Source organism: Lacerta agilis, chromosome Z (genome assembly GCF_009819535.1).
Source record: "Lacerta agilis isolate rLacAgi1 chromosome Z, rLacAgi1.pri, whole genome shotgun sequence".
NCBI classification, from domain to species: Eukaryota; Metazoa; Chordata; class Lepidosauria; order Squamata; family Lacertidae; genus Lacerta; species Lacerta agilis.
In genome coordinates this window covers 43,850,241-43,863,350 of record NC_046331.1, presented here as the reverse complement: position 1 = coordinate 43,863,350, position 13,110 = coordinate 43,850,241, and the positions used below count along the sequence as shown (strand labels likewise).

The 13,110-nt window shown below is 46.1% G+C and overlaps 1 protein-coding gene across 8 annotated transcripts in view; it reads right to left on the bottom strand.

Annotated features, from left to right (window-relative positions):
• DLG3 (discs large MAGUK scaffold protein 3) overlaps nt 1–13,110 on the bottom strand; it is a 116,345-nt gene that overhangs the window by 48,306 nt on the left and 54,929 nt on the right. For all 8 annotated transcript variants that reach the window (XM_033138156.1, XM_033138152.1, XM_033138155.1 and 5 more), the window contains 6 exons: nt 8,849–8,902; nt 6,247–6,297; nt 5,411–5,535; nt 3,173–3,342; nt 1,488–1,624; nt 573–717 (listed from right to left, as the gene is read on the bottom strand). In XM_033138156.1, coding sequence (XP_032994047.1) covers nt 573–717; nt 1,488–1,624; nt 3,173–3,342; nt 5,411–5,535; nt 6,247–6,297; nt 8,849–8,902 — 682 coding nt within the window. The remainder of the gene's footprint in view (nt 1–572; nt 718–1,487; nt 1,625–3,172; nt 3,343–5,410; nt 5,536–6,246; nt 6,298–8,848; nt 8,903–13,110) is intronic.

Genomic DNA, 13,110 nt, shown 5'->3' with positions numbered 1-13,110 from the left:
TTCCCCACCCACCTGGTCTCCCAGAACCCACAAAGGTATGAAGAGGGTGGAGCAAAGAGAGACAAGGCATTGGGAGTCTCAGATTGATTGGGAAGGGGGAGACGTAGGCAGCTATGGAAAAGCGGGGACCTTTAGCTTCCTCAACTGCCTCTTAGGGGCAAGACCTACCAAGAAGAGTTGCTGTGCTCATTAGGCCTGAGCAGATCTTGTTTCTAATAAAGGGTTCACTTACTCTGTGTGATTTATTGCTGACTTGCTCCTGACACTTTGACATCTCACTGGGACCCTCCATGGGAACTGATCCCACACTTTCTGGTTCCACAACCTCCTCTTCCTCCTCCTCCTCTTCCAGCTCTGAGGATTCCTGATGCCCTGACAGAACCTGTCCCAACCCACTGGGACCATTCACAGGACCACCAGTTCCAAGCTCCCCCCCTCTTTTTTCTGATCCAAACACCCACTCCAGAACACCTCCACTGGGCTCTAGACATCCTACATGCAAAATAGCTTCTCTTCCACTGAGCTCTGACTCCCACCCCAGGAGCAGGAGGCAGCGGAAGGCAGGTACGTACTGCTGGCGTAGTCAGGTGGCGCATACATGTCGTTGAGGTGTGAGCTGCCTGGCTTGGCCACCTTCAGGTATACCATGTCTGAAGTGTTCTTCAGTGCAGCCACGGCCTCCTCATGTCGGACATCTTGCAGGTTGGTGTTGTTCACCTGGAGAGAGTGGGTATGGCAGGGGCAGGACAGAGAAAACAGCCAGAGGCTTGTCTATAGGCCAGAAGTGTTGCAGATCTGACAGACTGAGCCAACTGAGATGGGCCAATGAGAAGAACCTTGCTAAATCAGATGCATCCACTCCTGTATCCTGCTGCCCACAGTGCCCAACTGCAGCAGTATATGATACTGAGGTAGACTGCCTCTGAGCATAGGTGCTCCATCCCTATCATAGCCAATGACAAACATAACAAAATGACTCCAGTATCCTTCTTCCCATGGGCGTAGCCAGGGTTTATGTTGTGGGGGATAGGCTTTATGTTGGGGGAGGGCAGAACTGAGTTATCTGTGATGCGATTGGTCAGTTAGTTAAGTGTTTTTATTTATTTACTTGACTAGGTAGGGCAGCTGCCCCCCCCAGGCTACGCCCATGCTGCTTCCCGCAGCCGGCAATTGGATGGGCCTGAAGGGCCACTGGCCTCCCCAGTTTTACATTCCCAGCTAGGCAGAGATAGACTGCCTCTGAGCATGAGTGTTCCATTGTGAATGAAAAACCTAAACAGAGGCCTGCCAGGATCAGATCATCTAGCTGCCTTCCCACAGTAAACAAACGGATGCTTCTAAGAAGCCATGCCAAGCCGCAAAATGTTTTGGGGTGGCCACACAATCGGCAGGCACTGCCCAGCATCCAGCTCCCTTGCACCAAGAGCTGACACCATCCATGCTGTCACCCATCCCAATGCTTCGAAGAAAACAAGTTGGGTGCTCACTGCTAGCAGCCGGTCGCCAATCTGCAGCCGCCCATCTTTCTGAGCCGCACCACCTTCTATGATCTTGGTGATGTAAATGCTGTTGTCTCCAGGGATGTGCTGGTTCCCGAGACCCCCGGCGATGCTGAAGCCCAACCCTGGGGAGAAGGAGGTGGGGTTAGGGAGCTCTGCGGTGGCTGCACTGGGATGTGGAGAGATTTGCCTGCCATGGGCCACGTAAGAACGTCAGGAGTGCCTGGCTGCTGGCTCAGGCCAGCGGCCCATCAAATCCAGCATCCTGTTCTCACAGTGGGAACCCAGATGCCCGTGGGGAGCATGAAAGCAGGATCTGGGTGCAGCACCAATCTCTCCTCCTGCAGGTTCCAGCAACTGGTATTCAGAAGCATTAACACCTCCAACTGCGGAGGCAGAGCACAGTCACCCTGGCTAGTAGCCATTGATAGCTTGATGCTCCATTAATTTGTTTAATCCATTTTTAAAGTCTGGTATGTAATGTGGTATAAAATCTCTGGGGTGTTATTTTTTTCCTCCCAGGCTACTGCCCCTAGGCCCATCATCCCTCCCTAGCTTTTCACATTTCTATCCTATCCTTAAAAAAAGAAAAAAAAGACTAGTAAGCAATAGGTGGGCGAGAGAGAGCAAAAAGGTGAGTTTCTGGGTCACTGAATTCTAGACTCTTAGAGGAGCAGGTTGCAGGCATTGGGTTGGAGGGTTTGCTGAGGAGGAGCGAGGGACAGGGGTATTGGGACCTGTGTCCCTGCCCCTCCTCCCCGGTGGGCTCTGTCACCTACTAAAAGCCACAGAACCCTGCTACACCAAAAGGAAGTTTGCCAATATCCAACCCTAAGGAGCTGAGTCAGGGCCATGACCTTCTGGAGGCCCAAGAGATGGTCTGTGCCTCTGTTGACAGCCTGCTGGAGACCTCCTTCTCAGCAGCAGAATCTGGCTCTTGATTGCACAGGTAAGATGGAACCTGCCCCTGGACTGCTGCTCCTTCACCACAGAAGGAACACCAGCTCCCGCACGATCCCTGCCAATGTCTTTGAGCAATCTCCAGCCTTTCCCTGGACCAGCCTCACTCTTTGAGTATAAGGAGGTTGCCTTATACTGAGTCAGGCCCTCTTGTACAGCACTGTCTCTACATCAACTAGCAGCAGGCAGGCTGGGAGTCTCTCCCCAGTCCTACCTGGCGATGTTGGGGATTGAACCTGGGACCTTCTGCACAGACCATGGGCTCCAGCAGTGAGCCATGGGCCTTTCCACAGGAAGCTGCCTTACACTGGGTTGGACCATGGGTCCCTCTTGCCCAGTATTGCCTCTATGCTACCTGGCAGGATCTCACCAGGGTTTGAGCCAGGAAATGTCTCCCAACCCTACTTGGGCTTGAGACCAGGACCTTGTGTATGCAAAGCTGATGCTTCACCACTGAGCCACGGCCCTTTCCCTTCGACCTCAGTAGCTCTTGCTCCAACCACCCCACTTTGCCCTGGACAACTGGGACAAACCCACCTGGGTGTTTGGATCCACCCAGCACTGACCCCTGCTTGGCTCCTGGCCGCAGCCCAACTTCGCGACAGGGGCCTAGAGACCACTGGCCTCCAGGTTTATCCACCAGCCGGGAAGCAACAGCCCCAGATCCATGCTAGCACATGACTGCCGGCAGGGCCCACACCCAGGGCAGTCACCTTTGGGTCCTTTCATCAGGTTGACCTCCATGATGGTCTCTGGTGGGGGCTGCCTTCTCCGCACCAGGAGCCTCACCACAGGCCCCGCTTCCTTCAGGGCCTCCACGGCCTTGCTGTGCACGACCTCGGAAACATCGACCTCGTTCACTCTCAGGACACAGTCGTTCACCCTGCGCCACAGGGGCAGAACAGCCAAAGAGGAGATGGTGAGGGAGGGGAGAACTCCGGAGGGCTAGCATAAGTATGTATATATATATATTAAAGAAAACGGCCCTCAATCGCTCCTTAGTGGTTCCCCAGCAGAATGCCCTAAGATGGGCAGGTGCAGGGCTCAAGGTGAGCAACCACCCCAAACCCTCCACCCTTACCTCCTGCTGTGTCCTCATTTTACTTTGTAAAATTCAATCATTTTTCTGGGGGAAATCCTGTTTTTAAAATTGGGGTGGTGGGGGTGGAAAACATGGCAATATGGAAAAGCTGGATGGGAGCATGGGCATTGACCTTGGGCCAACTGATAGATGAGGAAATCGAATGTTATACTTATGGTGCATTAAGAGAAAATATCATCTGCCAGTTGTGGCCCAATGGCAATACCTGCAGTTGCAACTCCTTTTAATAACTCTTGTTTGGTTCAGCAGCCTTCTCAGCTTAAGAGAATCCTGAAATATTGGAGCAATCAGATAATTCGTTTGAAGCTAAAAAGCCAGGATTACTTTTTATGGATATTTTTCATGAATAAATAAGTTCTGATATGCAGAGTTTTAAAAATGACTTAGAATAAAGAATTCAAATGTTTACTATTAACCAGAAAATGGGAAATTGTTTTAGCTACGGGAGCAGATGTATCGATTACATTAAGACTTATATAGCAGAAAATATTATTCAGAATTTATTGGACTCCCTTACGCCTGTAGAAGAAAGGGCTATCTACTGTATGCCTTTGCTGGAGATGTAATATGGATAATGCTTCTTGAAAACAAATGTTTTTACAATGTCACATACTAAGTTTTAGGAAAGAGTGCTGGACTGTATAAATAAGTTGCTATGGAAAAATTTAAGACTTTCAGAAGTGAATATTATTTTGAACTATATACCTACTGTATGGAAAGTGATAATGGGACAGCAAAAATGGGCTCTATGTGCCCTAATGGTTGCTAAGAAACCAATACTGATGAACTGGAAGAATAGAAATATGATTCCCCTTAATCAATGACTTGACAACATGGCAATATTAGAAACATATGAATGGACCGCTTATAGACAGACTTTTTTTGCATAAATATAATGATATCTGGAACGACTTTACACTGAATATATGAGGTTATTAATAAAAAATTGTATTTGAATAATAATAATAATACTATAAACATTTGTATATTAATGTATGGAAATGTAATTGAGTGTTTTTCTTTTATTTATTTCCATTCATGTTTTCCTTTCTTTTTTTCTTTTCATCACTTTTTTACAAGTGAAATTCTAATAAAAGAAAGAAAGAAAGAAAGAAAGAAAGAAAGAAAGAAAGAAGGAGAATCTCAAAGTGGTTAAATCAACATGTTAAAACAGGGCCCATGGGCACATTTGGACTTTTGAGCAGCTGCAGTGGGTGCCACCCCACTTCTGATCACTTCTCTCCAGCTTCCCTAGATGAGGACCATCTCTGAGAAAGAGAGAGGGCATGCATGGAAACGCTTCCCTTTTCCAAGGGATCTGGGCAAAAGTCAGATCCAGTAGAATTAACTTGAACCTTGAAAAGCACATAGAGCTGAAAGAGGAAGTGGGGAAGGGTGTCACCCTTCCAAATTCCTCCTTCAGCTCTATGTGCTTCTCAAGGGAGAAAAAGGCAACCATCCTCACAACCGCTTGACCAAGGATGAGGTGAGTGAGGAGACTCAGAGGCTTCATGGCCACAAGAGGAAGACCTCATGGGTGCCCTTGAGCCCACAGGTGCCATGCTGGCAACTTTGTGTTAAGCGTACACTGAAACAAAACATGCATATGCAAAAAACACAATCTAAAAATAGTCTGAGTGGTATGACCGTGCATTAACAGTCAAGGAATGGCTGAATGAATAGCTATGAGTATCTAAAACACACCTTTTAATTTGTTTTGGTTTTTATGGCACGCACGCACACACAGTTCATCAACAAACATCTCATTTTAGGTTGTTTATCTGTACCTGCTTCCCTCGCCGCCGCCCCCCCCCCCGGGTCAGGATCCACCCTATGGCAGGACACTCACCCCAGACGCCCATCCATGGCAGCTGCTCCACCTGGGATGATCTTGGTTATGAAAATGCCAGGGTCATCAGGAATGTGTGGATTATCGATCCCTCCAGCAATGCTAAACCCAAGGCCAGAATTTCCCTGAAAAGTGTTTAAAAAAAGAAGGAATAAATAAATGGGATGAATCACAGAGTTGGAAGGGACCCTGAGAATCATCTAGTCCAAACGCTTGCAATGCAGGGATCAAACTTTGGTGTTATCAGCACCACACTTTAACCAACTGAGCTACCCAGGCTGAGCTTATATGCTAATGATCATTAGAACAATACAGCAATTCAAGGGCACTGAAGGTTTATTCAACAGAAAGTAACCATGGACATGAATGCAAACCTTGAAGTCTGCCAGGTATCCTGATGTGGAAAATGAAAAAAATCTCCTAGCCTCTGTTGAAAAACACAGTCCTACAACATATAGCTGAGTCACTTCTCAATACCATAAGCTCTGGTTTCCAAGACCATAACAGTGGAAGGAAGGAAGAGAGAAGACACGTGTTAGATCCCCTTGCCCAGCCATCCCCAGCATGGCCAAATGCTTTGAACTACAACTTCAATCAACCTCAGACAGCCATCCAATCTGATGGGAATTGCAGTCCAAAACATCTGGAGAGCACCAGGTTGGGGAAAGGCTGCCCTTTTCTCTCTGTGCAATCCATGCTTGTACCTACAGAGCCAGGATGCATGTGCCTGCATGGGTGCGGGGGGGGGGGACTAACAAAGCCCAATGCAGTCCAGGGACAAGTAACGCTAGCCCTGGCACCACATCCATGGCAAGGGTCCACTGGCTCTCACTCACCCTTTCCAGGACAATCTCTTCATACTTGAACATCCCGTCACTGCCATTCACCTGGGGAAACAAACAGGAAAAGTTTAACAAACAGACACTGAAATAAGAGAAGCCCCACATCAGTATTGGTGTTCCACTCACCCTTGCAGTCACACCTGTTTGCAGAAACATCTCCCTAGACGTGAACTTCCTGGCCTAATTTTTTAAATTGCCTTTTTAATTGTTGTGCTTTTTAAAAGCCTTTTTTTATTGCAAGTTTTAATTATGGATGTTTTTGATACTTTTTATGGAATTGTTTTATTGTGATCTTTAATTATGTGTGGATAGCTTATCATTGATTTTATACTTGTAAACCATATAGAAGCCACCTTGGCATTTAAGTAGTATCTGGGATTATTATTGTGATTAGACACAATTTCTGGGACACAGGATTTTCTGGCACAAGGCTCCCTACCTTCACAAATATACAGTGGTACCTTGGTTTATGAACTCAATCCGTTCCAGAAGTCTGTTCTTAAACCAAAGTGTTCTTAAACTAAAGTGTGCTTTCCCATACATAGCAGCGGGGGACTCAATTTACACTCAACAGGAAGCGGAACATGTTCTGCTTCAAAGGCAAAGTTCACAAACCAAAACACCTACTTCCGGGTTTGCAGCGTTCGTAATCCAAGTTGTTCATAAACTAAGCTGTTCTCAAACCAAGGTACCATTGCATGTCCTAACTGAAAAGGGCTCATCCACACTTACCTTTTGCCTAGCACTTTCTAGAGATGGGTCTATGCTTTGAAGTTCTGTATCTGAGCACTCCCCCCCCCATCGCTTTCCCCAGGAAAAAAAATCCCATTTAACACTGAATCAGAATAAACAACAATTCAGATTTCCCACAGATTTGTCGTTTGCTCTGATTCAGTGGTAAAGAGCAGGTGTTCATAGGGGAAGCACCGGGGCAAAGAAACACAAAAAACAAATCCCGGTGCTCAGACACACTTGTGTTTTAAAGTGCAAACCTGTGCCTAGAAAGGAACTCTGGGTGAGCCCTTAATATATCACATCAGAGGCACGCTAAGCAGCAGCAGGGAGGTGAAGAGATCTGAAGAATATCCTAACAGCCTCAGCAAGAAGCTAAGAAGTGGATGGGACATATTCAAATGCACTGGAAGCTAAGGGGGGAAACAAAAGAGGAATTTATTAATCCAACACATCAGAAGAGACATCACATCTAAATGTTTTCTTTTGTTTTCCCTGAATTTCCCTAAAGAAGGGCCATTAGGGTTGAAACAAGTTGGATTATTAAATTCCTCCTTTGACAACCCCATTCCAATTCACTCCCACTTCAAGTTCCTTTTGGGGTTCCCATTTTGTTGCATCATTACATCCTCGAAGGACTACTAATTGTGGTGACTAAATGGCCATGTTCTGAATTTTGCGGGCTCTGCACAAATATACCTCCCCTGCCAGGGAGAGGAGCATGATGCAGCTTCTGCATTAACTAAACAAAAATTCTTCACATAACCACAACTTGCACTGCTTATTCTGCTTTCTAGATCAGCAGAGAAGGGCCGGGACAGATGGGATGGGGAGGACAGAGACAGGGGACCAGAGGAAGCAGGTGGGGGAAAGCAGCAATTTTGAAGGGCACTGAAATGCAGAGTGTACCTGGGAGAAATTAGATTCAGTTCACATTTAAAGGCAAAGCTTACAAATTTGTACTTTTTGGAAAAAAATATGCATCCTGAAACACAGGCATCCTTCTAACTTCACACTTTCCCAAATTTTGCAGTGCAGTACTCTAGCCAAGTAAGGTGCACCAAAAAATGCACACACGGGGGCAAAGCATGCATAAAAATGCATATATTAGTGAAGATAATGTACAAAAATGCATTGTGTCAGGGGAAACGGCTATACCAAAAAAATGTGTACATTAGGCAAAACTACATACAATTTTTGGGGAGAAATGCTTACTAAAATGTGTTTAATAAAATTTCCCTTAGAAAATGTTTCTAAACTGATGTGGAATGTGGAGAAATGAACTCAAGATTGGAAAAATGAGAATGAGAGAAACTAACATGCCCGTCCCTAACCTCACTCACCAAAACCAGAGAAAAAGCTGGGAATTCTATGTCCCAAAGGCAACAGTTTTCTGTGACCAGCAAACAGAATATTCTAGAATTTCCAGGTGGAATTTGTCAGGAATGCCCAGTCCCATTTTTTATTTCTTTTAACACATGCATAACACAGATTCTTGACACATTATGGTCACTCCATATCTAGGAGTGATATGTGAAGACACACCCAGGAATGCTAAATTCTCCATGCCTTGGAGTTGTGAGACAGGATTTGTGCAATGATCTGTGCCCTAGCTACGGGGAAGGGGGGACTAGCCTGGTTTGTGCCCCAAGTGCAGCCTGAGTGGGTGGGTGTGTATGCAAATGCGTCTTGGGTGTGTGTGCCGAAGTGGGTGTTTGACCTGGGTGGTATAAAGCTTAGTTTCACCTTCAGCAATGAGCCCCGTACCACTGTTGGCAAGGAAGAGAAACTTCCTTCCCTTCACAGGACCTTGTGGGACCCTGTGGACAAGGCACAAACCGCACAAGAAAAGAAGCAGACTTACAGAGAGGGCAGGCTCCAGGGTTTCTGTGTTCACAATAATGGGTGAGGGGCTGGCCTGAAAGAGAGACAAAAAGAAAAAGCCACGGTTGTTCATTTAAATTCCCATGATAAGAACTGAGCCCGACTGCAGGTCCATCTAGCCCACAGTTGTCTGCACTGGCAGGCAGCATCTCTCCAGAGTTTCAGGGAGGGTTCTCTCCCAGCCATACCAGGAATTGCCAGGGACTGAATATGAGAACTTTTGAAGGCAGGTGATCCACCACTAAGCTACATCCCTTCAACCAAATCGACCCAGGCGGCCAGGCCCTCCCTTCCCAGAATGGCTTCCTGCAACCACTCAATCTGCCCCCACCAGAAAAGCCACATTCCCACCTACAGTTCTCCCCAGGAAGCAAATTCCCCCAGCTTCACTATTGTGCAACAGCAGGAAATCAACCCACCTTTCGCTCCCAGTCCAGCAATTACCCCGCCTCTTAGGAACCAACCGAAAGCTTTCCGGATATGGATTACAAGGAACCGCCTTACCCCAGGTTCTTTAACCCAGGGCCTTCAGATATTTGTCGGACTACAACTCCCATCATCCCCAACAAGCTTGGCCATTTTGGACTACCACTCCCATCAGTCATGCTGGCTGGGGATGATGGGAATTGTAGTCCAAAAAGCTGGAGGGCACCAGGTTGAGGAAGGCAAGTATACTCTGATTGCTAGTTCTCCAGCCCCAGGCAGTGATTCTCGTCGGACTTGTTACCAAAAGTCCTTGTAACCCAGAGCAGGGCTGCAAACATGCCCCTGTTCTATGGAACAGAATTCCTGAGTCGATGTGTCCATCACTAGCATTTCCCAGAAACAACTGAATATATTTTTGTTCCAACAAGCCGTCTTGGCTGGATGAAAAGATCTCTGCTACTTGGTATTGTTTTTCATCTGCTGTTTTCTGTGTTGATTTTTTAACTGCTTTTTACTGCATTTTGTACATTGTCTTGAGACATGGGGTGTGAAAGACAATCAATTATTGCATCAATCATAATAATGATAACTGCAACAAGAACTGCTGGTGCAGGTAGCTGGATATAACACCATTCACATACAATGCATGTGCTGAGCCAATTTACCCTCCTTCCCTTCTAAAGCAAATGAAAAGAGAGAGTTGAATCCTGTACTGTAGGGTAATGTTTTTGCAACAACAACAACAACAACAAAAATAAAAAAATGATTTGCCATTTATTTCTGAATTTCTAGCCCTGCTTTCCAGTCATTCCAAGCAACTGTAATTAAAAAAAAAATCTGTTCAAAGAGCAATTTAAAAGTACATTTAAACATGCATTATTGAAATACTAAACGTATATAATAAATAGCACAGGAGCCAGTTTTTCATAGTAACTCTAAAAAACGAAAAGAAAATTTCCAGCTCTCCACACCTGGTGGATCAAAAAGCTGGCAAAAATTAAAACATGTTCATGGCCTTCTTAAAACCACAGACAGTTGAGTACAATGCAAGTCTGACCTTCCCTCCCCGCCCCCCGCCCCCCCGCCCCCCCAAAACCCCTTTGGATTGTAAACCCGTCCCCGCCCCAACCCAGGGCTACATCTCTCTTCTGACTAAGCAGCTGGGAGCTGTTCAGCACAAGAACCTGCTGAAGATAAGTGAGGAGGAGGGAGGCTTGCACAGTGGTTAAGAGCATACTTTGCAAGCAGAAGATCCTGGGTTCAAGCCTCCAGGACCAGCTGGGAAGTGATGAAGAAGACCTTTCTCTAACTGTGAGAGCCACTGCCTGTCAAAGCCATTATTATTATTATTATTATTATTATTATTATTATTAACCTGTCTTTCACCTTAAAGTGGGTGGGTTACAAGAATTACAGGTTACACATTATTAAATACACTTCACAATATTAAAATATTGTAGAAACATCTTACAACCACAGAGAAAAGTAGGTCCTAAAGATGCACATCTCAAAAGCCAGGGAAAATAGGTGAGCCTTCAGTACCCACCCCAGATGCCTAGCGAAGGTGCCAGGCGCACGGAGACCTACATCTTAGGGGTTGCTGCAGGACATTCCCTCTCCTAGGCAGCCCCCCCCCCCAATTCTAAGAGAAGTGGAACAACTAAGAGGGGGCTACCCAAATGATATATGCATAAAAATGGAAAGCAGAAGCAGTTCCAATGAAAGACAATTAAAACTGATGGAATAAGCAGAGATGGCAAAACTTACCAGAAGAATAAGAGATCAAGATGAGAGACTTATTTTTAGCAGAATGGGGGGGGGAATTGTTGAATATATGAAGACAAATGGTAAACAATTTTAGAACGTTAGCAGGATTGACATAAACACAAGCAGTAAGAAATAACGTAAATTTGTAAATAGGTTTGAATTGGTTATGCAGTAAGATTACGATATAAAGTAAGGGATTACAGGGGGGGAGAAGTCGGAAGAAAATGCAGGTTGCATTTGTTTCGATTTATTTTTTGTTGTTGAAATGTTGTAAAATGCAAAAATGGAAAAGTAATTTTGAAAAGGAACAATTAAGAGGGACCCTTCTACTTGCATTATTACCTAATAGGGTATTAAGGACGGAGATGTGGTCTCTATTGTCTGCACCTTGAATTGGGCTGCACATGCCTACGCTCTGACTCCATATAAAGCAGCTTCGTGGGGCACCAAGAGCATTCCCGAGAACAAAATAAGCTGCCCCTGATTTTGGCATGGTCGACATTGCCAAAAGCCAGGGCAATGGAGTTTTAACATGCACAGAAGGGGCGTGGGTGGAAGAGGCCCAAGGCACCTCCAGAGAACACAGCCAGGATGTACACATGCATTCCGGGTGTGTGTGTGAGTAATATGGCCACTGCCATTCAGATGGCAAGAGGCTGGCTGATGAATGCTGCCCTGGATTCTGCCAGCCATTGGAAGAGATTTTCCCTGCCCAAGGGGGAACAGGTTGGTCCCTGAGGACAGAGCCGTGTGCTGCTGAAAGGCCTTGTCACATCCCTTCCATCCAGGCCACTGCCTCCCATTCTTGTTGCTCATTCAATCTCCCTGAGATGCTCAGGGCGGCACTCAGGACCCTGAAGAGCTCCCCATCTCAGCCTGGTTTCCAGCCGAATGGGCAGATTGTCCCTGGTGCGGCTGTGAAGAAGTTGCAGACCAGGGAAAGCTTCTATGGGATTCTGAGCTCACATAAAAAATGGGGAGGGATGCTTCAGGGGGCAACGGCCATGAGAGAAGGGGCAAGAAAAACACAATAGGGGAAGGATAAGCAGAGGAATCAGGAAGGGGCAGCAATAAGCAATGTGGCCAAGCCATCCGTCCCCAGCATCTCTGAACAGTTGGTCTGTGCTGGGCTGGTGAATTAGAAGCTGGCCACTGAGACACCATTAAGCATATAGGGGGACACTGGTCTGATGGCACAGAGGGAGGACCTTAGTTTATTTCTTTAATTGACACATTGCATAACCACCTTTCTTTCCCAAAGAAACTTCAGGGACCACTGCTTTGTGGCGGAACCCTTGCTTGGAATGCAGAAGGTCCCAGGTTCAATCCCCACCATTTTCAGATTTAAGATGATGACGGCAATAGTATCAGTTGCAGATGGACAAATAAGCTGACCTGCCATAAGGCAGCTTCCTATGTTTCCCAGGTGGCAAATGTAAAAAATGGGGGGGGGGGAAACAGGAACAGAAAGAAACATGGAACCAGGTATAACAAGAAGAGAAGTGGGTAGCCAGCATTAAAACCAGAGTTAGGTTAAGAACAGATTTTTAAAAGGTCCAGATGCCTTAAAAAGCATCAGAGTACATGCTAGGCAGGTCTCCCTGGGAGAGCTTTCCAAAGATATGGTGCCACAACCAAAAAGGCTCTGTCTAGTCACCAGCTCAAGGGTGGTGTGTACAGCTGCACTCCTACCCTCAACTCCACTTTATCCTTACAACATCCCTAAGATGTTGGTTATGTTATTGCTATTACCATGCTTTATTTCATGTATGAATTGCTTCCGATGCAGCAACTCAAAACAAGTTTCAAAACACAATAAAGCCAAATGTAAATCAATTGCATACATTCTTGGAGGACACAGATTATTTAGATCCTTTCCAATCTGGGTTCAGAACTAAGTCCACCTTGATCAAGCCTTGATGGATGACCTTTGCAGAGAGTTCCTGCTTCTTGATCTCTTGTCGGCATTTGATACCATAAACCATGGTATTCTCCTGGACCAGTTCCAGGGAATGAGAACTTGGGGGCACCATACTACAGCGATTCCAA